Source organism: Arvicanthis niloticus, chromosome 19 (assembly GCF_011762505.2).
Source record: "Arvicanthis niloticus isolate mArvNil1 chromosome 19, mArvNil1.pat.X, whole genome shotgun sequence".
NCBI lineage: Eukaryota > Metazoa > Chordata > Mammalia > Rodentia > Muridae > Arvicanthis > Arvicanthis niloticus.
This window is the reverse complement of record NC_047676.1, coordinates 30,188,700-30,216,354: the sequence shown is the minus strand read 5'-3', so window position 1 is coordinate 30,216,354 and position 27,655 is coordinate 30,188,700. Positions and strand designations below refer to the sequence as shown.

General features: G+C 44.3%; 2 protein-coding genes across 8 annotated transcripts in view; one reads left to right on the top strand and one right to left on the bottom strand.

Annotated features, from left to right (window-relative positions):
• The window catches only part of Lifr (LIF receptor subunit alpha), a 113,183-nt gene extending 96,037 nt beyond the window's left edge, over window positions 1-17,146 (top strand). For all 5 annotated transcript variants that reach the window (XM_076916141.1, XM_076916140.1, XM_076916143.1 and 2 more), the window contains 7 exons: window positions 1,760-1,939; window positions 4,797-4,898; window positions 5,455-5,628; window positions 6,862-7,023; window positions 8,094-8,187; window positions 9,817-9,895; window positions 10,259-17,146. In XM_076916141.1, the coding sequence (XP_076772256.1) occupies window positions 1,760-1,939; window positions 4,797-4,898; window positions 5,455-5,628; window positions 6,862-7,023; window positions 8,094-8,187; window positions 9,817-9,895; window positions 10,259-10,882 (1,415 nt within the window). In that variant the 3' untranslated portion in view covers window positions 10,883-17,146. The remainder of the gene's footprint in view (window positions 1-1,759; window positions 1,940-4,796; window positions 4,899-5,454; window positions 5,629-6,861; window positions 7,024-8,093; window positions 8,188-9,816; window positions 9,896-10,258) is intronic.
• An 8,243-nt stretch (window positions 17,147-25,389) lies between these two features.
• Window positions 25,390-27,655, bottom strand: part of Egflam (EGF like, fibronectin type III and laminin G domains) — a 182,754-nt gene continuing 180,488 nt past the window's right edge. For all 3 annotated transcript variants that reach the window (XM_034523297.2, XM_034523299.2, XM_034523300.2), the window contains one exon: window positions 25,390-27,312. In XM_034523297.2, the coding sequence (XP_034379188.1) occupies window positions 27,158-27,312 (155 nt within the window). In that variant the 3' untranslated portion in view covers window positions 25,390-27,157. The remainder of the gene's footprint in view (window positions 27,313-27,655) is intronic.

Sequence of the window (27,655 nt, the reverse complement as noted above, 5' to 3'; positions counted from 1 at the left end):
TAAAGCCGTTCTAAAAGCTAAGTTAGATTTTTAATAAGGGTTTTGAAAAACAAAAATCCACATGATGTAATATAAAAATTTGTTTTCCTCTAAATTGTGCAGATTGCCCGCCAATAGCATACCACATTCCTCCTCGGCTTTTACATAGTCTTTATTAGTCTATATTCATTGCACAAACTAGTGAACTGGATACTTTAACACAGACATACATAACATACGTGGTCATCTTTATCCTCGGATGACCTTCATTTATCCCCACACCCACTGCTAGCCTTTCCTCTTTCTGCATAGCTGGATCCCATGCTGAGTCAGGGGTTTTAAACGCCTTTTCCCTCTCCTCTTCCAGTTGCTTCCTCTGTATGCAAAGAACCTTTTGCAAGTGCACTCTGACAGAAAGGAAAAGTCTAGTTAGGTTTCCCGAGTGAGTGTCTCTCTCGGTGCTCTGTTGAGGTGGTTTCTTATTTCTTAGTACTGACCTGGTTTGTTTGTCTGTCCTAGGCAGTGACCACAGAGAATTAAGAGGCAGGAAAGGAACGTAGCAGGGTTGTTTCAAAGACTGGATACGCCCAGACCTAGGCACAGCCCTAAACCGAGGCATCGGAGGGTGTGTCGGTGCAGGGAAGCAGGGGTCAGAGCAGGGTGTCTAATGGCCCCTCATTTGTACCAGTGCTTTTGCAGACTGCAGCTGTTTTTGTTTTCTCTTTAACTGGAGCACTCTGAGGCTACCTGCTCTGAGTGGCCCTGGTGACTCACAGCTGGAACTGTGGTTTTAGCTCTACAGTTACACCAGGCCCACAACTCTCCCAGAGCTTCAGCTCAAGTTGAAATTACGGCTTTGTAATCGCATTGAGCCAAAAAAAAGCTGTCTTACGTCCAACAGGTGCTCAGATTGTGTTCAGGAGCAGCTGCATTATAAACACACATTCATTTGGAAATCTTTCCTGTATGTGGCTGGGTTTTTTTTTTTCCCTTAAACCAAACCCTTAAGTATAGATTAAATGAAGAGGTCATTCTTCTCTCCTGTGTCCGTGGGAGACTCCCCTGTCTCTCTTGGCCATGCTGGGCTGCCCTCCACTCTGTTCCCCATACCTCACCTCCATCCTCACCTATCCCTTAGGCCCAGGTCCAACAGAACAGACAAGTGAAACTCCCACAGCCAAGCAGTGCCTGCTCTCACTCCCCAGTGTGTGCACCAAACCCTGACCCCCAACCCCAGTATCTCATGGTCTCTGGAAAATGCCTCTGCCCACACTGCTCATCCAACCTAATGGCTTTGCCCCTAGAGAGTCCCCTCAGCCCAGCGTTTGGGCCCTGGATGCAGGAGTCCTGGAAAGCAGATGCCCAGCTCTTCAGTTTTGGATGCTCCAGCTGCACATGCTGTGCCTCTCCCTTTCCCATGAGCTCTGTGCACCTAGGATGAGGAGAGTTAGTTGTCCCCTGGTCCTTCCTCAGCCTCCTGCCTTCTTCTCTCCACATGACCATCCCAAACTTTCTGGGTTCTCACCCCAGAGCCAGTCTAGACCCCACTATATGTCTTTCTCCTCAGATTTGTGATTTATTTTCTGAGGTAAACGCTATAGTTATTCCAGTAAGAGAGTTACTATGTCACTTCTTTGCTAAACATTGCTACCTAGTTTAACCACTGTTTTGAAATTTGTGTATAGTGAAGTAACTTCTATAACTACTGCCCATTTTCTTGAGGCTTGCCTTCTGGTATCGCTTTGACTGCCAATCAAATACCTTTCTTTTCTTGCTGAAGATGACATCACCGTAGAGCAAGCAGTTGGGATAGGAAACAAGATCTTCCTCACCTGGCATCACAATCCCAACATGACTTGTGACTATGTAATTAAATGGTGCAACTCGTCTCTGACTGAGCCCTGCCTCCTGGACTGGATAAAGGTTCCTTCAAACAGCACTGAGACTGTCATAGAGTCTGGTAAGAATCCGAGGCTCTCTGAGGCCTTTAAGGGGGCTTTTGAAAAGCCACACAGATGTTACTACATGCCATGGCAGGCGTGACCTGCTTTAATTTAATTTGGTATAACTGTGGCATGTGTGTAGAGAAGACTCTTACCCTTAGAACTGGGCATTCCTTTTCCAGAAATGCACTCGGATAGGTCATCAGAGAGAGCAGCATAGATTTGTATCTGAGTAATAGTGGGGTTTGTTGTTGTTCTTTGAGGTAGGACCTCAAACTCAGAGATCTGGCTGCTTTTTCTGTGGAAATGAAAGGTGTGCTTCTCCACACCCAGCTCTGAAAATGTTCTTGCTAGCTTTGTACTCTTGAAAATTGATAAACAGCAAACAAGGGAATGCATAAGTGGTGGTATATTGATAAAATAGACTTCAATAGGAGTAAAACTTATGTCAAAGATGAAACAATTCGGGAACACACTTCTGAACAACAAAGACAGTAAAGTTACTGTCCCTTTTCGGTAGTTTGTCCAGGACTTGGGTCCTTGAAGCCTCAAAGCCACCACCAACACATTCCTAAGTGAGGAGACAGGGTAACTCATGGGATGGCTTCAGCTTTTCGATCGAATGCATGTCTGCTGGTGAGCCTGTGAGTCTTGGCAAGTGAGTCACCATTGATAGGTGCATCCTGAGAAGTGTGGCACCCAGTGAGGCTTGGATCTTTCAGACCAACCCTGCTTCTCCTTTGGAAGTGGCTTCTTCCTTTCCTGCAGGGCTACCATGCCTTCTGCTGAACCAGTGTGAGCCTATACCTTTGGGGTTTTTCTTGAGCCAGTAGTGGGCCTGTAGGTCGCAATACTTCTAGAGACATCAGCTACTGGCTCTTTCTTCTGTGTTGGTGAAGCAAGCTGGAGAGTAAAGGGCCCCTAGTTGCTTCCCTCTCTAAGACAGGTTCTGCTCATTTGCTGTTTCCACTGTTGAGGAGTAAAGGACTGCACTCGGTGATTAACCACAGATGAGTTGACCTGTCTCTCCGCTCTGCTAGAGCACTTCCGCAGTTGATTGAAGTGGTGGTGGTCCTCTCAGGGGCTCCCTTTCTCCTCTGGCCACCGCCATCCTTCTCTTCCCTAAACCTGCCCTCGAGTCCTCTCCTGTGGGACTGACCTGACTGAGCCTGAGCCTATGGTCTCTCCTTTCCCTCCTGGGCTTGCAGAACAAGTGGGTGCTCTTGGACAGGGCGCTGCAGGCAGTGTTTCTGGGAGAACAAGTTGTAGCTGGGATCCCTCAGGATGGGGAGAAGCTGCTGTAACAGCTGCCACTGTGCACAAGCCGGTTCTCTGTAGTAGCAGCGGAAAACAAAGGCGCAGAAGACTTGGGAAAGTGCTCTGGGTCACAAAGTTAGGAGGCAATAGCAGAATTCCACTGCAGAACTACTCCAGGCCTTGGAAGGCTGGGGATGTCCGTGCTGCCTGCTGAGCCTCTGTGCTGAATCCTTCCCTTGTCCTTCTCTTTATGTGGTCTTCCTCTCCTTCAGCCCTCTGCTGTCTTTGAGGATATCTTCATCACCCATCAGGCCCTTTTGAGTGACATGTAATTTTAACATAAAATGAGGTATGGGTTCACATGTAGTATGAAATCATAACCTTAAGTATATCTATCATTTCGCCCAGTGAAAGAAAGGCACACAACTGAATGCACTTGGCTGACTGGGACTTGCCGTTAGTATTTACTTAGTACCTGGAAGCACTGAGCAAACACGTCAGAAAAAATAGCATAGGGAGAAAAGTTAGCGAGAGACAAAAGCTCAGACTTCCTTTATAGGTCACGTGACTTTTGAGGCTGCCCATCTCACTTTGGCCTCTGGGGTTCAGATGTTCTTTGGGCATGTGGCTTAAGCACTGTATGAGCCACACTGGAATATGTTTCACCCAGAAATGGATACCTCCTGCACTGTTAGGACCTATGAAGCCCTGTCATCCTCCAGTGAGCCCCCTGCTGATTTCCACAGTCATCTTCAAAGAGCGTTTTGAGGGTCTTTTTCTGATCTCAGAATTGATTAGTGTTTCTTCTAAGACCCTGCACTTACTACATGAGAATCATGGTTACTCTTGCCCGGTGTCTTCCCCAAGCTTGGCCAGCTTCTCCGTGTTGAGAAGGGCTTTGTGCATCTCTTGTGTTTCTCATGTCTTACATATCTGATGAGACATTAAAAGATGTTTCATGAGTTGAAGAAAGAGAATCAACTAGAAGTGGGGGGTGGGGGCCACACAAAGAAGGGAGTGACAAAGGACTGGAGTGTAAGGACATCTGCGTGAAGATGACATGATGAAGCTCACCATTTTTCATGTCAACCTAAAAAAGTAATTTAAAAAACCTCAGACTCGTCTTGTGTGTCCCTCGCTCAGTGAGTGTTGCAAAGGGAAGCAAATGCTGAAGGCTGGTTCCGTTGTCCCTGAAGCTTCAAGCTGAGCAGGGGTTCTAGTGCTGGGACGAGGGGAAACATCATTTCTGTCCAACCCAAACACGGTGTTACATAGGAGCCAGAAAGCATTTGTTAGCACATGGGGACCATGCAGTAGCGCACCGAGCTCACTGGTTGGTAGGACCTAGAGGCAAGAAGATGTCAGCCTCAGCCACCTTTGTCTCTTCGAAAAAAAGTCATCCCACGATCTTTTCATTATTATGAAGGTGTTCATGGTTTGCTTAATACTCCTAAATGTTTACCAATTTTGAAAAAAAAAAAACCCAATATATTTTTATAATAGATCTGTAGTTAGCTATGGAAATTTTAGTGTGTTATAAATTTTATGCTTCTAAGATAAATATTCTTGCTTACCCACATGGACTTATGAAGGTTCACTGATTTGTTTATCCTACAGATCAGTTTCAGCCGGGAGTAAGATATAACTTTTACCTCTATGGGTGCACTAATCAGGGATACCAACTGTTACGCTCTATAATTGGATACATAGAAGAATTAGGTAAGTTTAAGTGGGTGAGTTCTTTTAAAGTTTGGCTAACATGAAAACTTGTAAATGGGCAAGTAGCAAGAGTTACTCTCCAAAAACATACTGAATTTAGTTGTTTAGATCAAAGAAGATAAAATAATTCCTATCCCAAATTTATGAAAAATTTTAATCACATACCCCCCCACCTGCTTGTTGATTTCAGTTTCAGTCTTGACACTTGAGAAAGTTATATCATGGCTGTCATACTTGATTTGTGTTGACAGAAGCTTAAAAACTTGGAAATCTATTCAGGACTAACAGCAGAGAGGGGAGTTTTCCTGAAGTCTGTTTGAGCAGTCACTTAAGAGATGTGACACAGGCCATCCCCTGGATGCCTGCTTTGTGTAAAGGCTGTGGTTGTTCCCTGACCTCCACCTGGTTATTAGCATAGAAGTGTTGTTTAGCCATCAGAGGCGTCCGTGCTTGAGTAAAGAGTGCAGTTTAATTCTAAGATTAGTTGTTGCTGAAGCCAGAAGTCTCAGGAGCAGTTACTCCCCTGCCTTCAGCGATCGACTGTTTGTTTTGACAGCTCCAATCGTTGCACCAAATTTTACCGTGGAAGATACGTCTGCGGATTCCATATTAGTAAAATGGGACGACATCCCCGTGGAAGAGCTCCGGGGCTTCTTAAGAGGGTATTTATTTTACTTGCAGAAAGGAGAGAGAGATACACCTAAGACCAAGACGAGGAGCTTGGAGACAAGTAAGTAAATGACTGCTCGGGTTCTTGTGCTGTATAAAGGAAAAAAAAAAGACTCCCACTGGTCACACAGGAAAGAAAGGGCTGCCGCACAGCTGAACACAGTTTCCAAAACTATCTCAAAGAGAATACTATAGATAGAATGTAAATTCTTTAAAAGTCAAAATCGCTTATTTTGAATCCTTTCCTCATAAGCCCCACCGAATGGTGGCCACTTCTTACTAGTGTTTCATGATCCAACACCATAAGATATTATTCATTTTTAATATGGTTTTATATTTAATAACTAAAGAGGTGAGAAAATGCAAAAAAAAAAAAAAAATGGGGTCAGAGCCCCAATTATGACCTAGAATCAAAATGGCGGCAGACTTCCCTGTCAGCAGATAACTGACAGAAACCACAGAAATGTCTCTAAAATGCTGTTATCCTCAGTGTAAAGTTCTGCACCCTGGTACTCTGCAGCTCAGTACCAGAATAGAATGAAGACTTTTCTAGGCATGCAGGGCTGCAAGTGTTTTCTTCCTCTCTACTGCCTCTACTGGACTCTGTTAGAAGAAAGAAGGCCTCACACTGTGGGAAAGATGTGGGAGCAGCCAGAAGGGAGCTGGGGCTGGGGCGGGACCAGGGGCGGGGCCAGTTGGGAGGGGTGGGGCTGGGGAGTGGTTGTTTCCATACATGGCTTGGCTCGTTAAACTCTCATTTTGCATTATATTGGTCAAGACTTTTATGAGTAAAACAGTTAAACGGTTTTCACCCTTCCATTCAAAGTGACCCAAAGGCACCCTGTCCTCCTTGTGTCGTGTTTGAGATTTCCCACCACGTGGGTCCTTCCGTAAGGACTGAGGTCATGTCTACTGCTCTGCACCTTTGCCCTGCCAGGCCTCTGCCACTGCTTCTGCAGGGTCTCTTTTGTGTGCCTGTGAGTTTCAGGGTTTCCTCTTAGTCACAGACAGGAAAGTGATTTTTATGGAGTGCCTGCTGTATGGCAGGCATTGTTCTAACAAATATACATGAAAATTTTAGAGGACACCAGGAGCCAAGCCATGCTGTCCCCTTGCAGAGTCAGAGAGAAGCCAGAGTTTAGAAGCTTTGACTGGCAGGGAAAGAACTTGAATGTGGCCCCAGATCTTTGGCTGGGCGTGGCCAGCAGCAAAGATGTTTTTCCTAAGGGTGTCTGGCTGTATATCCCTGAGTTTAAAGTGACCTTAGGATGAGTGAGAATATCCTTTGCTTTAGATCATTCTGACATCAAGCTAAAGAATATCACTGACATATCCCAGAAGACCCTGAGGATTGCTGATCTTCAGGGTAAAACCAGTTACCATCTGGTCCTGCGAGCCTATACACACGGTGGTCTGGGCCCAGAGAAGAGCATGTTTGTGGTGACCAAGGAAAACTGTAAGTTCAACCCTGACCTAGAGACACCTTTGCCACTGAAGTGATAGTGTCCTTCTTATCTGGGGACTCGGCAGGCATCTTTGTCCCAAGATGGTCTCTGTGGTTCTCAACCTTCCCAATGCTTCACCCCTTTAATATAGTTCTTCATGTTGTGGTGACCCCCAACCACAAAATCATTTTCATTGCTACTTCATAACTGTAATTTTGCTACTGTTATGAATTGTAATGTTAATATTTTTGGAGACAGAAGTTGTCCAAATGGGTAGAGGGCCACAGGTTGAGAACCGCTGTTGTAAAGTTTCACAGTTCATTGCTTTTTTATGTCAGGAAGAGCTGAGTGTTAAAGGCTATGAGAGGATATTTTTGGTTTTGGTTTTGTTGTCAATTATTTCAAGCTGCTTCCCTACGAGTATGTAAGAAATTAACTAATTTAGGGATGCACCCAAGTTTTACAATCCAAAACGCATAGTCAGGCTTTTTTTTTTTTAATCCGGTTTAAATATTTTCCATGCTAGTTTGATCTTCATTGGTCTAGGAAAATGCGTACAAGACACTCTAAACTTCAGTAAGACACCACACTTGTACGTCTGAGATGACAGTAGACAAGGGCGGGAGCCTATGCTGTCCTTCACCATGAGAGAGCTTCCATTTGGCTTCAGGCTTCCCCTCCACCCGGATGGAGTCCATGTCCAGGTCTGGAGCACGAGGCCATGAGGCCATGATGCATTAGGCCGGTGTTCCAACAGGATGTGATTTTATCCCATCGAAGACAACTTGCCAATGTCTGGTGATGTTTCTGACTGTCTGATGTTTTTGATGTCTACTGGCATCTCATGGTTAGAGACCAGGATGTGGCTAAGCCTCCCAGAGCGCACAGGACAGCCCTTCCCACGCCTCCTCACACCAGAAACAGCTGGCCTACATGTCACCAGTGGCAGGATTGAATAATCATGCTCTATTTTTCAGTGCCCCTAGATCAGTTAGAGTTTTGTCTCTTCAAAATAATCAGTGTCTTCTGTACTCAGCACTTCCAGTGGTGATTTTCAATATTGATAATGGTTTCTTTTCAGCTGTGGGATTGATTATTGCCATCCTCATCCCAGTGGCCGTGGCTGTCATTGTTGGCGTGGTGACAAGCATCCTTTGCTATCGGAAGCGAGAATGGTAATGATGTCTGTGTGTGTATTCACCCTGCTTTGTTTTTACAAGCTTCATTGTGCAGTCATGTTGTGCAAATTGAACAAACATGCTTTTTTTACTTAGAATGTTGACCTTTCAAGTAAGCAGATGACATTTTATTGAAACTCTTTAAGAGCTCAAAGAGTTAAAGTGCTCATTCCCCCTACTGTCTTTACTAATAATTTATCACAATGGCATAGTTGCTTCCAATATATTTTCACACATAAATTGACCGTGGCTATCTGCAAGTTTAAGTGGAAGTTAATGATCTAAATGGGTCCTGATGGCCCGTTAGAATTGGTTCTTTTGTTCATTTGTTTATCCCAAGTGTATGCCCCTTCCATGAGAAGTGGGTTATAGTTGTGAATAAAGCAAGCCTGGTTCTTAAGAGTCTCCCAGCAGGGTGAGAGAGAGGGCCAGGGAAGCATGAACATCTGTGAACATGTGCTTACAGAGTGTGAGAGGAACAGGGGGCCAGGGGAGGAAGAGGCAAGCAGGGAGGCTGCCCTGTGGAGAGCCCTGAAGGGTCATGGGTAGGGGCTGGAGAACATTCTGAAGAGACTCAGACAGAGAGGGAGAGAGAGAGGAGGGAGAGAGAGGTGTGAGGCTAAAGTGGACAGGGGTTCAGAGGAGAGCAGTGGGCTCTAGGGTGGCATCCAGGAACTGTCCTGACTAGGACAGGACAGACAGCTGCAGTCATCACAGGAAGGGCTCCACTTTCTTTAAAATGTCATCATTTGTGACAGAAGGGAATGTGTTTTGAACAATCCTGGCCTACAAATGAAAATAGTAATACTTGAAAATAGAAGAACCTATTTTGGCAACTAATTCCAACTTTAAAACAACCATTTCAGTACAAGAGTTAAAAAACAAACAAACAAACAAACAACAACAAAAGAGTCCTGGAAGGCCGAACATTCAGACTCATGTCAGCATGGTCGCCGTCCTTGAGGTACCCAACAGTAGTGTCCTTAGTACTTCTAAGAATAAAAATACAGTGTTGAGAGAATCTTCTCGCTGATGTTGAATTTCTATCTGAGATTGTAGCTTTTTTTTTTTCCTTCAACTCAGCAGGCAGTTTCCTTACCACTCATGACTGTCAACTTTAATACTTTCTGTTCATTTTTAACCTGGTATGGTGACTCATGGCTTCCATTCCAGCACTTGGAGGCTGAGGCAGGGGGAGTGCCATAAGTTTAAGGGCAGCCTGGCTACCATAGCAAGTCTCTATCTCTAGAGAAAACCAGCAAAATACTCGATCACATGCACGCATACACACACACACACACACACACACACACACACACACATACACACACACATGCATGCACACACACAAACAAATGCAAATAGAATGGATTGTTTTAATGTGAACACTCATCACTGTAAATTATTTACTCCCATTTCCATGAGCCAAATAAGGCCTTCTAGTTAGAGCATAGACATTCACGCTGAAGCCCTCTTGACGCTCTAGCGTGAAGAGCTTCTATTTGTGTCTCAGGTGATCACTGACGTTGCCACAAATAAGTCTCCAGCCAAGCTAGATAATTCCTACATTTTGTTACATGATCGATATGTGATAGTTATTAAATCTAATCCATTCTTTATTTGAAGGATTAAGGAAACATTCTACCCTGATATTCCCAATCCAGAAAACTGTAAGGCGCTGCAGTTTCAGAAGAGCGTCTGTGAGGTAATCTTCCCATCCCTGTGTTTGCCTGTGAGGACAAAGGGACTCCTCCCTCTGTTTCTAGGGAGAAGCTTGGGAGGTGTGGGTGTCAGCATGGAGAGCAGAACATGCATGCTTAACTCTGGCTGATGTCCAGAGGTCTTCATCTTCAGTGTTCACACATACCTCTTTCGCTGCTATTAATAGGAAGGAAAATATTGACGCAGAGAAAAAAAAAAGTAGCTTCGCTCTGGATGTGAACTCCAGAGCTGCAGAGGCAAATGTTTATAAACAGATGTGAAAAAAAAAAATATGAGTCTTTCTGTAAGAGGGGCCACACAGGAGCATGCTGCGCTGTGTTAACCGCTGTTCCAAATTTATTTCCAGGGAAGCAATGCTCTTAAGACACTGGAAATGAATCCCTGTACCCCAAATAATGTCGAAGTCCTGGAATCTCGATCAATAGTCCCTAAAATAGAAGATACAGAAATAATTTCCCCAGTTGCTGAGCGTCCCGGGGAAAGCTCTGAGGCAGACCCCGAGAACCCTGTGGTTGTGTCTTACTGCCCACCCATCATCGAGGAGGAAATAACGAACCCCGCAGCGGATGAAGCAGGAGGGGCTTCCCAGGTCGTGTACATTGATGTGCAATCCATGTATCAGCCACAAGCCAAACCAGAGGAAGAACAGGACACTGACCCTGTGGTGGTGGCAGGCTATAAGCCACAAATGCGCCTCCCCATTAACCCCCCTGTGGAAGACACAACAGCAGAAGATGAAGCAGATAAGACTGCAGGTTACAGACCTCAGGCCAATGTAAATACTTGGAATTTGGTCTCTCCAGATTCCCCAAGGTCCACAGACAGCAACAGTGAAGTTGTCTCTTTTGGAAGTCCGTGCTCCATCAATTCCAGGCAATTTTTGATTCCTCCTAAAGATGAAGACTCTCCTAAATCTAATGGAGGAGGGTGGTCCTTTACAAACTTCTTCCAGAACAAACCAAATGACTAACCAGGTCACCCTTTGCCACTTCAGTCTGCCATCTCAGTAAGCCCCTCCCTGCCACTGTCACTGAGGCAGCTGGGGCATTTCTGGAGGGACCCTGCAAATGTTGATAGCCAGGGACCTTCACTCTGGGCAAGTGACACTAGAAGTGTTAATGTGCTTTTAATGTATCCTAAAAGCCAGAGTGCGGTGACTCAGCCCTCAGCCACAGAAACTCAAGATTTGAAGCTGTTTTTGATTGAGCCAAAGAATCCTCCCGAAGGATCTCAAGACAGACTAACTCTGTCTCGTACATACATGCTAAACAAATCTCACAACTCTTTTCTGTTGTTAGTGGTTTTCTCATCTCTGTATGGTATGGAATTGCAAGTGGATTTACAAGCAAAGGAGAAAACTGTCTAAGTCAAAACAACGTTAATTTGCCTGACATTTACTGCAGTCTAGAGGAAAACCAAGCACAGATTTTAAAACCTTTATGATGTCTCTGTCCACAGCATTTACAAAAGTGAATCTAGTTTTTACTGTAGCAGCAGCTATCTGGCGTTCTGTTTGATAAAGCGTCCTGATCTCTGTGCCTACTGTATAACGGTTATCAAACAGTTGTCTCAGGGGTACAAACTTGGAAAAGCAAGTGTGACACTGACCAGCCGGGTCAGCATCACACCGTCCTGCTTTCTCGGGGTGTGAAAAACCTTTCTCCTGTCTCGCAGCTTGCATGATAGTGTCCATTAGTACAGTTGCTTGCCCTAATGTTGGGAGTCTCTAGAACTATATCCAGATTTTTCTCTTGTTTGCTTTGTGTTGTGTTATAGGGCCTGCTTTGTAAGAGGAAACTCATCATTATTTACAGGTATATAATTGCAGTGAGTTACTACGTAAGATGACTACTAAGAAGTAGCTAATGGTGTGTGCTGACTGCATAGCTCGGATTGGGCTCAGTTCCCCCTGAGAGGATGGGCCATTTAGCCTAGCCAAGAGCTGGGGTGATCTCTGAGGCTTCTCAGTACCTTGTTTTACTGCTCACGAGTCACAGCTCCTCCTGCCTCAGGCATTTGGGGGTCTAGAGTCTCAGACCCTGCCTTCAAATCCATAAACTTAAAGGGAGATAACTTCCCCCTGGAACAGTTAGTGATTCTGTAATAGAGACCATAAGACTTATAGAATTGGTAGCTAGTGGCCTGTGATTGATTGTTCTGTCAGCAGTGAAGAGGCAGGTCTCGAGCACAGGACCCTCAGTCCACCCTGGTTTCTCCTCAGCAACGTGTACAGTGAATGTGATTCTTAGAAAAGCAGTAAAAACCTAAAATGAACGTCATGTATTTGCTCTGCCTTTGGGTTGCCAAAGTACATGACAGTTCAGAACAGCTGAGGAGAAGACCTTTGTTTGTGTCACCTGAAGTCCCCCAAATTTTGCAGATAGTGGATTGTTCTTTTAGTTCACATTTTATCTTTTTATTTTTAATTTTTTTTTAATTTTTTTTTTTTTTTTTTTTTGAGAGAGAGAGGGTCTCATTATGTAGCCGTGGCTGTCCTGGAACTCACTGTGTAGCCGAGGCTGGCCTCAGACTCAGAGATCCCACCTGTCTTTGTCTCCCAAGTGCAGGTGTATGTGCCACCATGCCTGGCCTCTTATTTTATCTTTGAAAGAATCATATGGAAAAAAAAAGTAGGACGTCAAGGGACAAAAATTATGATCCTGTTTTTAACCCTAGATTTCAACTACATTTTGAAGCTTCATGATATAATGGTATGTGGAATGAAATGCAATTATATAGTATGTAAAGGGTAGATAGTAGCTCTTAGAAATTTTCAGTACTGAAAAATATTCTAAGCCAGACCCAAATCACCAAATTACCAAAGAGTCTTACTTGTGCCATCTTTGGCTCTACCCTCCACCCAGCCACTTTGAGCCCTGGCACCTCCTCGCCCCTCCCCCCTCCCCATTCCCCATCCCCCATCCCCCATTCCCTGCCACATCTTTGTTACTGCTATGCTCTGTTTGCCCTCAGCTCAGGCCTTGTTCCCCAGTGAAGCTTATCAGTTTCATAGTCCCAACTAATCGGGATGAGTGTCTGCAAAGGTTATAGCTTATCATTCTGAACTGCATTCATCTGGGAACACAGGGAAAGGTCAGAAGAAATGGACTTATCCTGTCCAAAGGATGTTCGTTTGACCATGGGTGTTAGAAGTTTAGAATGCTGCTCATCCCACCCTGCCTCTGAAGTCCATTCTCAAGGACCACTGGGCTATGGAGAAGCAGGGTAGCCCTCGGTTATTGTAGGAGAATGTGACTTAGGGCTAAGGCCAAGGGAGCTTTTATTTAGTCTTTCCCCATTGAGTTGAATATAGCTGCTATCCCTGGGCAGTGTTATTACCTCTGCAGTGCCCACTCAGTGTGCATATAGGAGTAGCCTAAACAGGAAGAGGACAGGGGAAAAGAACACCATTGCCATGCCCTGACTACCTGTCTCATGGTTTGGGACTTTAGTGTGTGCTGTAATGTCAGTGCAAGGGTCACTTGTATCCTTCTATGCAAGATGGCCTCATGGTGCATATACTCTGAAGTCAGGGTAGCTGTAAGACGGGCAGCTACATGTGTGCCCAGCCCTTAAGAAAATGAGATAAATTGTTCCTTCCTTCTTAGAACCCAGTCACTGGCCAGACAACTACAGGTATCTAGACCAGAATTAGGTTGAATAGAACCACATACACATGTTGCCACCCTTTTGTAATACAGTTTCATTCAGACTTCCCTTTCGAGAAAAGGAGACTGATGGTATCATAATACTTATGAGTGGCCATTTTAAATAATATTTAATTTAAAAGAACCTGCTTAAATACTTAACTAGGCTTTTTGAGTTTTATGCTACATTAATTAGCACACATGTACCTTCTAAAATCTTCCCATTGGTTGAATCTGTAGTGTCCCAGACTTGAGCCGGGCAGCCCTGCATATCTGGAAAGTTGGGTTGTGTTTCTGAGCTGTGTGATAGAGGTGCTTTTGTTCCTGCAGCTGGCAACAGAAGCCGCCATTCATTGGGAAGCTCAAGGGAGGAACTGTCAGCCTCGGTTTTCACATTAGCCTTGTTTTCATGGTTCAGGAAACTGGAAGGATTGCATTCTGAACACCCAGCAGGCTTGTACTCAGACAGGACAGTGGGAAGTCACAGTTTGAGAAGTTCTTGCAAAGTCAACTCTTGTTAGAAATCTCTCCTGTCACAGTTATCCTGTCTGTATTTATCAGATAGCACAGCCCTTTCTGTGCTCAGTAAACTTAATTTAGTGAAAGGCTAGAGAACGTTTCCTCCCGATAGAAATTTGAAGTCAGTGTCATGGTGTTTTGCAATTAAAGTACCCCTTAATATGTCAATATGCAGAAAGTGTTATCCCAAAGTCTCTTACTGCTTAGGCACTAACTCTGATAAAACTTGTTGTGTTTGCACTAAGGTAATTTCTGCTGTTTCCTGTTTGAAACTGCGTTGAAATGAGTGAAATGGCCTTTTTTTTTTTAAAGGATCCCGAAAGTGCAATACTTGGCATCTCAAGTGAAGTGTGGGGGAAGGGCCGTTAGCTGCTAAAGCCAGGTTCACAGTGAGAGTTCAGTGGCTGTACTGATGGAGTTTCTTTCTAGAGTGTGACAGACTAGGCAGAACTGTCCTGAAGGATGGATGAGATTAAGATGTGACTTGCATAGATAAGAAATGACTGAAAGGTTTGAATACACTGTGGAAACAGCCCCACAGTGTGAGGTGAAACTGTGAAGACTCATCAGACCTTTCACTAGACACTGTCAGCACACTTTTAACTGCAGAGTTGTTTGCTTTTATCTAATCAGGACTCAGTTTGGAGACGCATCTGTACCAATCTTGTGTATGTTATGGCAAGCGACGTGCGTGAGCTTAGTTGATCAATAGAAGAAATTGTCTTTGTAAGATATTTCAAGACGTTTCCTTTGAACTGATATTCTCTGCTGAAAAAGTTTCAGGCTGTCATACCTGTCTTACCTTTGTGTCTAGAACAAAAAAAAAAATTACAGAAAGGGGCTGGGGGGGGGGGCAAAAACTTGTGGCCAAGCTTACAGGACATTAATCTTTTAGATATAACCGTAGACTATCCTGCAAATTTATTTAGCCTGAATCATGGATTCTGTCCAGTGCTATTCATAGTTAAAGCCTCTTAGTTTAGTAGGGTTGTTAGATTTTTATTCCCTAGTCAATTTTATTCAATTAGTCCCTTTATCTTAATAATTGCATGATCATATTCATGCTGAGTATAACACAGATGGGTGATTTCTAAATGTAGACACAAAGGATTGGGAGCAATATTTACCTGAGCAGTACCAAGTTTTGTTTGGCTTTCCCTCTTCATAGAGTTTCTGGGGTTGCCATTTGGTCTAGAATTTCCACATGCTTCTAATTATGATATGAGATGGTGACTGGATCCTGTTGTCCTTAACCAGAGTAGTGCTTGTTCTCCTGTATTATGAATGACAATTTTTGTCCAAGGTGTAAATAGAATTTGCTTAACTTAAATTCTAACTGTGGCATACTTTTATTATGAATAAACCATATCTGATGGCACACTAAACAAGTGTGCAATTTTTGGTTGCTAGAACCAAATACTTTAAAAATGAAAAACAAAAAAACATACTGAAGAAAAAAAAGACAAGAAAAATATTGTTATTTGATTCATATGGGTCTTCAAGATCGCCTTTGTATTAGACAATCAACATGAAAAGAAGTCCGGCTGTTCTGGACATTTTGCTGTACTTATGCCTAGAGTATTTGGTACATCTAATTGGCTGCCTACTTAAATTTATTGTTTCCTTACATGCGCTTTTATTTTTAATTATTCTATTTTAAATGGGCAGTTTCAACTTTTGAACTAACTTCAAGATCCAGTAGCATATCCTTAAGAGATCAAAATATTTTTAGGTAGTAATCCTGTCTTCCTTAGGTCATGAGCAGCTTAGTCCTTTGGCAGGTGGTCCAAGAACAAAACACAGAAGGATGGTTTTCAGATGACACTCTCCCTATTTGAAGGATGGTTTTCAGATGACACTCTTCCCCATTTTATCCACGTTCACTGTTTTTTTTTTTTTTTTTTTTTTTTTTTTTTTTCCCCATTAGGTCAATTATAAGCACCCAGTTATTTCTGTTTACTTTTCTTTCCAATGTATTCTCTAACAAAGTATGAATAGCATGGTGAAGCGTTGAAGAATAAACCCTGTTCAGCTCCTTGTGGTGTGGTAGATGTTAGGGGCTACCCCAGGACACAACTGCTAAAAGACATTCTATTCAGAGTCACTTTGAAAAGGTTGTTCTGGTTAGAGAGATACACTGAGTCCAAAATGATACTGACTTACAGGCATGTTCAAAGGTAAAGTAAGCCATCTGAAATCCTCAGTGTTTCTAGTGAAATTTAAAAAAAAAGAAAATATTTTACCAGACCTTTCATTAACAAACCATCAGCCATCTTCCCTGTAACACTAAGAAATTGCCGTTTTTTTTTCTTTCAAATTTGCATTACAGTGCATTACTGTTTACAAGACACACATACTGTGAACAAATCTAAGTCTTTGTCTTTTGTAAGGTTTGTAGAATGAATGTTGTTTTAAAGATGGTGTTATGTTAAATATCTTTAGGTCTCTAAATGCTAGCTCCCTTTACTAACCTTTGTTTGGTCAGGTGTGTGTCCATGTAGCTGAAAGAAGATAGAAACTGCAGTTTGCATAACTTTTCCCTTTTTCATTTCTTGCAAAATTACCACTACAGACCCGGTTGTGTTAAATCAAAGGATCGGTTATGATGTGCAATACTGAAAATCATGTTCATCCTATAAGGAATCTTTTAAATGCTCATACACAGGAAGTAAATGAGATTGATGTGTGTCTCTGTGATTTACTCTGACTCAAAAGATTCTGAGTTGAGTATAAAACAGTACTCACAGAGACTGACAGTGGAGGCATTTCTAGCCTTGTGAAATGTTGGCTATGTCCAACATTAATGTCGCTGTTAAATTGGGAAATTTGAACTCTTTATATCATAATTTCAGAATTTAGCTTCCATATCTTTTGGGAAACATGATTATCACAAGAACATAGATTATGTAAATAACCTATTACTAAGACACTGCAAATATAAAACTAGTATCGCTTGGCTGTTAATTATATAAAGATGTTACCTATGTCTGTTTTTAAAACATGCATGTATTTAACAATTTTATCATAGTATTGTCATGGAAAAAATAAATATATTTTCTTACCTCTTACCCTAGTAAATTTGGACATTTATTGGTTGGGGTGCTTTCCCCTCATGTCTCAGACATTTAGGAAAAGTGGCCTTCACTTTGTTCTTACTCTTCATAAGTTTTTACTCTTATGTCATAATAATCACAGTGACTTTATAGCAATCAGGAACTTTTAGTGGTGATTTTAGTATTTGGAGGTGTTGCTGTGTTGTTGATAGCACCTTTTATTTGCTCTGTTAAATTCAGGTTATATTTTTGGAGAAAAACCAATGATCCTTATATTTAAATAAAAAAAATAAAATTAATTTTTACAAAGTAAGGACCCAGCACTAGCAAGTAAAATTATTGCCATATGTGGTTGTGCACACCTTTAGTCCAGCCAGTAGTAGGGAAGGAGGGGCAGAGGCAGAGGGATTTCTGTGAGTTGGAGGGCAGCCTGGTCTATATAGTTCCAGGCCACCCAGGGCTACGTACTGTCTCAAAAAGAGAAAAGAAAAGAAAAAAAAATGCTGGTCCTTCAAGCAAGGGTTTTAATTTATTATCTCCCAAGAGAGCTGAATATTTCAGGAGTTTCTGGGAATGGATTAAAATTTCAACTTAATTTTGAAATATAGTAATTGGCTTAACAAAACTCCAGTCATTCAGGAGTCTGCAGTGGCATTAGAGAAATGTTCTTTGTCTTTTGTAGCTCAGACTTACAACAAGTAACGACGAGAGCACGAATGGGCCCGACTTTAGCCTGTAAAAGTACAAGCCAGTTGTAAATTAGTTGTGAAACACATGTTAATATTTAAGTGCTAGAAAAGCCCGCACATATGGTCTGTGCTTTGGGGAATTCTCAATGCCGAGCTTGTTCCCAGAAGGTTGAGTTCTGAAGCCAAAATGTATACCACCGTTACCTTCAGGAACTGAAAACGTGTAGAGAGAAGAACCATGTGGCTCATTAGGAAGAAAAAAACCTGGAGGTGGATGAGTAAGTGGTAATGTGTAATATCCAACAGCACGGCACAATGTGCTAGCAAGCCTCGGTCCTTCACAAAAGAACTACAGAATTCACTTGAAATGACCCATACATTTGATCCAGTCCCATTCCCCATGAACGGCTGCCAGGAAAACTGATTTCAAGACATTCAGTCTTTATAACCCAGGGAAATTGATAACGAGAGATGACTTGAACTGATTCAAGATTAAATTGGAGATGATTTTTTTTACTTAGAAGATCAATCTCAAGTTGTGGGGACAAGAAAAGAATTAGAAAATTACTTTGATAAGCTGTCAAGGAGAAATAATGTTAAAATGGAGGAAACCCCAGTGCATTCATCTTTCTGGTAGCTAAATGCTTGAAAGGGGAGAAATAATTTTAAGTTCCAGCTCAGATTTAAATCATCTGTCCCCTTATGGCCCCAGCTGTCTTGTCACCACAGCAGACCTGTGTCAGCACTCCAGGCAGCTTGGGAGGAAGGCATAACTGGACTCTTTCTTCCTCGCTACCACCCCTCCCCCTCAGAGCTGATGGTGCCAAAGCACAAGAGCAGAGGAAGCAGTGTTCAGAGTAGATGGCCTCTCCTCCCCGCTTCTTCCCAGTCACAGTACAAAACAGCTTGCATACCCCATCAGAAGCAAACCAAGAGTCTCATTACCGCAGGACCACAGACAACTATTGGCTGGGACTGGTTCTTCAATTTTCAAGATGGTTCTGAGGGACATTGTCATGTGTGAGGCTGCACAGTCCCATCTGGGATCCCGAGCTCACCACTGATGGGTCACCTGGACCATACTGGAAGATGTTCAACTTCTCTCTCACCCCATTCCTCATCATAAAGCCTAGGCCCTAAGCATGTAACGTTCCCTGCAGGATAGATGCTTGCTTCCAGCATGGCCCTCTTTCTGGGCTGCACTGTAAAGGTGTAAATGCTTGCATAATAGTTTAGACGCACATTCCTCTGCATCACTCAATTTATCAGAAGGTGACAGCACACAGTAAAAGCCATAGAAATAGATCCTGAGGTCTATTTGCTAAAGCTGGGCTGGAGCGGGGCTTTGCTCACTTTTTCCATCCCAGGCCTCAGGTGAGCATCCTTGGGTCTTAGGAGGTCCTGTCAGCGTTCTCAGATCTTCACGACTAAGCTTACTTCATGCAGTGCTTGCACTTCCCCATGGCACCATGTACCTTTCTGAGGCCTCTGGAGGCTCCACATGGAAATCAGAGGGAGCGTGGGGGAGGGCTGCTGTTGCTACCATTCCTTCCCACTTGGTATAGTATCTGTCACATTTCTGAGGCTCAGCAAATCTTTGAACTTCTTGGAGGATAGAAAAGGGACAAAATGCAGCCCTGGGTATCTTACATGGGGTGATCCCCTTCAGAGCTCATGAGGAGCCCTCATTACGCCTCTGTCCGTGAACCAACAGTGCCCTGTGGTAGTGCTTTTACTAGTAGGCAAATTTTTATTAGTCAAATCAATACTAAAGGAAAGTTAGAAATGGATAAAAGAAATCTATGCAATCTTGGATTTCATAACACTGGCTCTCTTTAACATGTTACTTTTGCCCTTTGAAACTATCTGGGAGCTTGACTCATTTCTTGAATACGTCTCAAAAATCTTATCAACAGTGTTTCTAAGACTGAGTGCATAAAATGTCAACAGATAGATGACAGATAGATGGATTATCTAATTATATATAACGGACTTTTTAATATTGCCCACCTTTAAAAACAAAACAAACAAACAAAAAAAACTGGTGGATGATTTTGAATGTCAAAAATACTTGGCCTGAGTTGAGTCAGACATAAGAGACAATACTTGAATTTTATACAGAGAACCACTAACATATGTAAGAACTCTCAAAGCCACATTGCTATAAAAATGTGGTAGTTTACAACTAACTGACTAAGGAAGTTCTGGACCTAATTCAGAGTCATGCTTACCTGTCACTTCCTATAAGATACAGACCTGAGCCAGGGCTACCCAGGGTTAATACTAAGTGACAACTGGAAAGGACGGCTTTATGACTCAGTTTCCTTGGTCCCCAGGGTACCAACCCAAGGCACGGTGCTCCACCCTGAGCATGCAGTCATTGGCAATACAGCCTCATACTCAAAGAAAATGAATTTTTCAGGAACTATAAATAGGATGTCTAAAATAGGTTTCTCTCTCTGAATATAAAATTTCCCTATCGTATGATAGGGATAGTCTTTGACTCATTGTTTAGGGAAGTCGGGCAAAGAAGCAGGATATTCTTAGTATGTAAACGTAAACGGTTATCAGCAGGCAGGATTGAAGAAACTCCCGGGATTTTTACCCTGTGGCTTGAATAGTTCTTGTCTCCAACTGAATAAATAAAACATTATTCCTGTGGTTACGTTACTAATAAGTGGTCTTAAAGTTAACAAAACATTGGTACCCTGAGAGCCTAGCTGAATGAGGGAGATACTCCAGAAAGGACAAGACCCTTCCATAAGAGATGGCCTCTTGGTGCCTTGAAAGGAAGGAATGACTGGTGAGCTTAGAGAGGATGCTGAGTCTCAAAAGACTACTACCCAGATGTCTTGAGTTCTGTTGTATATTCACCAGATTTTTGAATATGTTTTGATGAGGTTCTGTGGAAGGAGGTCTACAGCAAGGTTAACCCCAGCAGACCGCTGACCTTCAACAACCTGAGGCCTCCAAAGGAACTCCCAGGAGCTTTCGTTTGCAGGCTAGACGGAGAGGGATTACCAGGTGAATCCTCCATTTCTGGCAAACAGGGCTACCCCACCAGCCTGGTCAGCAGGCTGGGGCCAAGCATCACAGACTTCCTTCATGTCTGAGGTCCTGTGAATGTGCCCTGGACAACCAGTGGGCACACTATTAAGCAGTACCCCATTTTACACCCCTTTCCCATAGTTTTCTCTGACACCTCCCCAGCCCCCACCAAATTTAGATAAAATATGGAATGTCTGCCACAGGCACTCAGTTCATCATGCGGGGGTGGGGGGTGGGGGGGCAGGCGTGACCCCTCAGCCTCTCCTTCCACAGTTCTATCTGATACTTCATTTTCTCTGACTCTGTTCTCCTTCAGCCAACTTCCTAGCAGGGCTTTCCTCAGCTAATCCCCTGGCTTGGTGCCCCTAACTTTTGTTATTAAATGAGTATAAACGGCAAATGCCTTGAGCCTCCTTGGCCTTCCTTCTCGGAGATATTTCTATCCAAGACCTCTTGTGCATAGCCAAGTCAGAGCTGTAGCCCTTTAATATAGGATCGTCCAAGGAGGCTGCAGCCCCAGGCTGGGCCCCCCACTTAGAGATGGTCAACTGGGACAACAGGGGGAGACCACACTATGTGTTGGGAACCTTCTGTGCCTCCAGACGCCCTTTGAATCTTACACAACGCAGAGCAATAAGATAGATGAATAGAAAAGACCTTCTCCAAATGCTAAGACATGATGTTCCTCTCTGTCTTTCCAGGAAAGGACAAGAGTTCCTAGGGGCCACAGACTTTCTAGGACAAAGAGGTTTCAGCAAGGGAAAGCCGCAGAAGTTGGTGAGGCAGAGAGGTGTTGCCTGCTGTCTGTCTTGCTCTTGGAGCACACGGTTTAGCCAAGACAAGGCAGGGGCCCAGGGATCAGCGTTTAGCCAGAAATAGTTTAAACAACTCCCCTGAGTTTTAGAGGCTATTTCTGGACTTGAAGGCAAAGGAGAAGAGGGAAAAGAATTGAATCCAGACCTAACTGCCTGTAGAGGGGCCTGAACCCACCCAACTGCAGCAGTTTTCTGTCTTTACACCTGCAAAGAACAACTCTGGAAGAATTCACTCTCAACAGAGCTGTAACAACAGACTGACAAGGAGACTCTTGAGACCTTTGCTCAGACCTCCCTACAGTGAACGCTAGGAAGCCCCAGCGTGCCCCTCTGTAACCCTGTGATCCTGTTCCCAAAGGCAGCGTCAGGGTTATGCCCTCTCTGAGACCTCAGACAAGTCACCTATCATAGCTACTTTTCTAGTGCTGTGACCAAAAGCAAATCAGGGAAGAAAGGGTTTACTCCATCTTAGAGCCTGTAGTCTATTCAGTCCAGGAAGTCGGGGCAGGAACTCAAGCCAGGAACCTGGATGCAGAAACTAAAGAAGCAGCCATGGAGGAGCACTGCTTACACACTGGACCCTCATGGCTTAACCAGCCTGCTTTCTTATAGCACCCAGGACTATCAGTCCAGGAATGACACTGTCTACAGTCAAAATGTGCCTTCCTATATCAAATCACTCACACACACACACAACTTGTGTGCCACAACTTGGGTTCCACAGGCCAATCTGGTGTGGTAATTTTCTCAGTTGAGGTGCCCTTTTCCCAAATGACTCTAACTTATGTCAAGCTGACATAAAACTGGCTAGGACATCAACTATCTTTTTGCACAGTTTCCAACTTCTCAAGTCGAACAAACTTATGGGTTCTGGCCATCCCAGGAGCACAACTGTTAAGATCAAATACATGAGCATTCTTTGGACATGTATTTGAAGCTGAACACTCTGAAGGCTTAGCCCAGAAGCTGATCCATACTGTCAAACTGGGTTAGCCATATGCTGGCCTCCATGTAGTTACCTATAATCTAGAACTTCCGGGGGACAGCCTGGTACCGACACCAATGCCTGCCATCTTGGGAGCCTCCAAACTTGGCCTTTTATGGCCTCAAAATGAGTGGGGCAGTGGCTCTTATCAGGCCCCTCCTGTTTTAATCTGTTTTATGTGCATGCTTAATTACAATGCACTAGAAAGACATAATCTCTGGGTTGAGACCCCACTGTGGGACTGAGCTACAGGCACACTCATCCTCACTTGGCACTGAGGTTTTGATTCTTGCTGGTGTGTCCTTCCTCTGGGACCCCTCAGGATGAAAGTCTCAGAGAACGGTTGAACCTCACTCTATTCCTCCAGTGCCCTGTCATGGGTGGTGGCCAGGCCTTCACAGACTTCTAGCTCATGGGCAGCTACTATATATTCCTGGGTCGGGCAGAAGCTGGATGAGGCAGGGATGCGAAGGAAGGAATGGGAGAGCAGCTAATGTTTTGTCCAGGTCCCCGAGTCCACGTATCCTCTTTCTACTTGCAAGTGTGATTTTCTTACCATCTGCAGCAACAGCTGAGGCTCTACAGGCTGCCCCTGGGCAATTCTCTCCCAGGATGAGCAGCTGAATGGGGCAAGGGCTGGTGGTCAGGCCTCTATGAGGGGCTGCAGGCCCCTCCTCCTCCTCTCTTTTTCTTCCTTTGGGAACGCTCAGTGCTAAAAACAAGCTTTCTGAGAACCATATTTTTCTGGGTTAAAGGTGAAAAATGCAGTATTTCCTCCAAGTGGAAAGCACTCCGCCCGCCAGCTCCGGGCATATGTCCGAGATCCTTCCTCCCACTTGGAGAGGTGAGGGAAGGGAGGAGGGGAAGAGGTGTCGGAAAACAGAGGAGGGGAAGCGGAAGGAAAGGCCTGCTACTGTGGACCTGGGGCAGTTGGTGTGTGGAAACCAGTGGACCTGTTTGTGTTGGAGCAGCTCGAGGCCTGAATGGGGCTGACCAGGAAGTGAAAAGCAAGCAAGAAAACAGAGCAGGGAACCAGTCAGAGCAGTGACAGACAAGCTTGACAGGGTTCTGGGAGCAGTGTAGGGACAAAGACAACCCCATAGACTTGTCTCGGGGAGATCTAGGTGGGTCTAGAGAAAATATACAAGGTTATTAGAGTCCACTTTAATAGAAAAAAAAGCTCTCTGTCCCCCCCAGCCCTGCTTAAAGCATGTGGTAGGCTCCAGGGAGTTTTCTCAGATTCAGATTAAGGGGGCTTTTCAGGAACTGATGACGCTTCACAGAACCCTTTCTCCTCAGGTGAGATTACATGGATCCCCAGTTCCCTGACCACTCCCTGACCCTTCTTCCCAGCCAGAAACCCAGCCAGACCTCTCAACCTGCCTCTTACCACAGTAGTCACATGAAACCAAGGCTAAGGTTCTGCTCCCTGCTAGTCCTTCCTCAAAAAAGCACACCTACCATGTATCAGACAACAGTAAGGGTAGGCAGTCAAGCGAGACAGAGAACAAAAGACAGAGTCAGAGGAGAAGCCAATGCTACATGCGTTGAGCTTGGCCGGTCTCTCATAGCCTCACATAGATCGGCTCTCATTGGTCGCAATACTTCTGCAGAAGACAGCAGTCATCAAGGGCCACCTCACCTCTATGGCATGTCTTTCATTAACATTATCTGTTAGGGTGGACTGACTGACTCATTAATGGTCCTGATTTTTTTCCACCCCTTCTTGTATCCATGGCAACTCCATGGCAACTCCCTTAGTAGGTCCTCTCACTATAAAGAGTCCCGTCTTCGCTATCTTTTTCTTTGTTTCTCAATTCTGTATATGTTAACGGGATGCAAGGGAAATGCTACATCACAGTTCTGAACCTAGGACTAGTGCAGGAGCCTGACACTGCTCTCCAGTGTTCCTACCCTCCTCCACTGTCATGAGACAGACGTGCCACAACTAGCCAATTGGGCCCAGCAGGATGAGGGACACATAGAGCAGATCCAAATTACCTTCCCATCTCAGTCACTCTGCATATGAGAAACTCCAGCAAAGACTGGGAGAAGAACTACCGTGTCAAGACCACCAAAGCCGGTAGAGCCGCCAGGCTGGCTACTCAAGGCACTGGAGCAACCGACTGCTGTGAACCACAGGCAGGGGTGAGGTGTGGGTGTTAGGCAGATAGTCTTATTGTGGCAAGAGATAATGGCTACACTTAGAGATAAAAGCAGCCTACTCTAAAGTCCAGGCTAAGCTCTCCCTAGATCTCCTGCCCATTAGTACAGAGTGAGGTCTAATCCCTCAGCTAGAGGTTAAAGACTTGAGCCTCATAATTACATCTCCTATAAACTCATCCCACAGTGCCTGGGTTCTGTCCACAGAGAGGAGGGGAGAGTCATGATCCTCCATCTCTTGTCTTTCACTCAGACTCTGAAGCTGCTTGCCCTTCCGGGTCCTTCTAACTTCACTCCTTTTGCACCTATAGGACCCTTCCCGCCTGTATCCATCACCCTGTCACTGTCCCCATCTCCCCTTAGCACCCATGTGCCTCCCACCCAGAGAGGACTTCAGAATCAATGCACACTCCCAGGCCCTCATCCCTGGGTCACTGCGTTTCCCTAGGATAACCCTTGCGTAGAACAACAACTTGTCTGCAGGACAATTCTCTGGCCTCCATTCAGCTGGATATTTTGCTAAAATCACAATGATTATCTTTTTTCCAGAGGCAAATGTTCTACAAAAACAACTCTTTATTTTATCATAGGAAGTACTGGCCCTGGGAGCCTCCAGGAGAAGGTGCTGAGGTGAGGGTGACTGGGAGGTAATGGGACTCACACTCTAGCCCACACCTCTTTTTCAGACCATGAGGTGACGTGGGCAGGAGAGGGAGACCACTGGGACTATTGTTATTACCATGATTCCTTGCCAAAAAGGCTCCTAAGCATAAGAGGCAGAAGGTCAGAGTGCGAGGCAAGCCTTTCTTGTTTATTTAACCATCTCTAAGAAGTCTTAATATGCCTAAAAACTGTGCTTTGCGGAAAGCTCAAGTCTCTGCTGAATGGATGCTGTACAGACAAGAATAGAGTCATGCCTGAGACTAATTATAGGCTCTTTCTGGAGTTGGATCATATTTCCTTCCACTTATAGGGGCAACATTCATCTCACCTTTCCCTTAGTAAGCCCTCTTATGGGGACCAGCCAGGGAGCCAGCTGTCTGCAGTCATGTGTATGCATAGCACAGGGCACAGCTGATGGTACAGAAGAAAGAAGCAGCCTTCTCTGTCTGGTCCAGACCCTCAGACCCTGCTGCGGACATATCTCTAAATCTCCCATACCCTTGGACTCTCTAGTAGCCTTGTTGTCCCTTTGCAGATGTGGCTTCTACATGATCAGTCACACCTCCACAAATGACTGAATGAAGCCTTCTTTTTTCCCTTATTTATGTTTATTACAGACACTTTCCCTCTCTTAAAACAACAATGGTAAATGACCCACCTCGATGATACATTCCTCTTAATCTCTTCACTTTGGACAGTGGCGTCATATTCATCCCCTTGAACCATCAACATATACTGAAAGAGAATGGTCCCTTCTCCCACTGGCTCATCTTAGCCACTCTCCACCACTCCACCGAGACTACAAATGGCCCAATCGCATCTCCTTTGTGAGAAAACTATTTGGAAGGTGTGCCGTAATTAAGATCAGCCACTAACTTTCAGAAGCACACCCTGAGTGTGGACACTCTGCGGCTAGAAAAATAGTCGCATACAAAAAGTACAGCTACGAAATCAGGGAGCCCATTTTCTTCGATCTGCATCATAAAAAAGAATGTTTGCATTAGAGGTAAGCTTGGGGGAAGGAGGCCACAGTCTGATTATTATTCTATGTTTAATTTACCCCCAACTTTTATTTTCATTGACTAGTCAGAGCACATTGAGTGAGCCAGTGAGGCATGGAAGGGGTTAATCTATACAATCCATAGAACAAGATTGGAAGGATGAAGTTCCGGGGCGCACAGTCTTTCTGCCAGTGTCGTAAGTCAGGGAAGAGCAGAGATATTTTAATACTATTTGGAGAGGTGTCTCTCTGTCTCTCTCTCTCTCTCTCTGTTTCTCTCTCTCTCTCGTCTCCCCCTCTCTCTTGCTCATTCACTCTTTCTCACCCAGTCTACCTCTCACTTGTTTTAACACAACACAGCCGTTGAGCTACAGCAGAGAGTTTCCAGAGCTTGCACTGATGTATCATCTCCCACAGACTCTATATGTTGAATGACAAAGTCCAATGCTTCCTATCCACAGTAGTCCGTTGGGTTCAGTCCACAGGGTGTTGCAGAGAAGCCACCCGGGACCTTCCATCTTGGCTCTCACCAGGGTGTACTTTGTCCTCCATGAAAGTAAACACACCTGATTTCAAGACCTCTGAGTGCAGCATCGGGCAGGGTTTTTGGGCCCCTGGGATTTTTGGATAGAGGCTATGTCCCTCGGGCAAGGCCAGCTGGTGTTACTTAGCCCCACAAGTGTTGATATTCTTCCCATCCACAGCGTCTTCCACGAGGGAAATGTGGTAATCGGTGGACAGTGTGAAATGGGAGATGCAGCCCACAAGGCCTCGCATGTATTGTCTGTTCGTGTGCAGAGCGATTTCCTTCATTCCACCTGCAAGGAGGCAAAGGGGTGGGAGAGAGAATGAACCAAGAAGAGGTGCCACCTGTTGGAGGTTCTTTATGGTCCACTCAAGTGTCCCCTGGCCAAGGACAGAGTATCTAGTACATCACACATATTAGATTGATTTTGATCAGTTGAATACACCTCTGGAGGCTACAAAGGTCCATCTGAGGTGTGATTTTTGGCTCAGCTGACAACCTTAAAACCAAATAGTTCTCCAATAGATTTTTAAATGTTGCGTGATGTCAACAATAGGTGCTGTCTTGGCTGTTTTTAATTAAGCTCACTTAGAAAACACAAAAGGTACCAATTCATGCTTTTTTTTTTTTTTCAT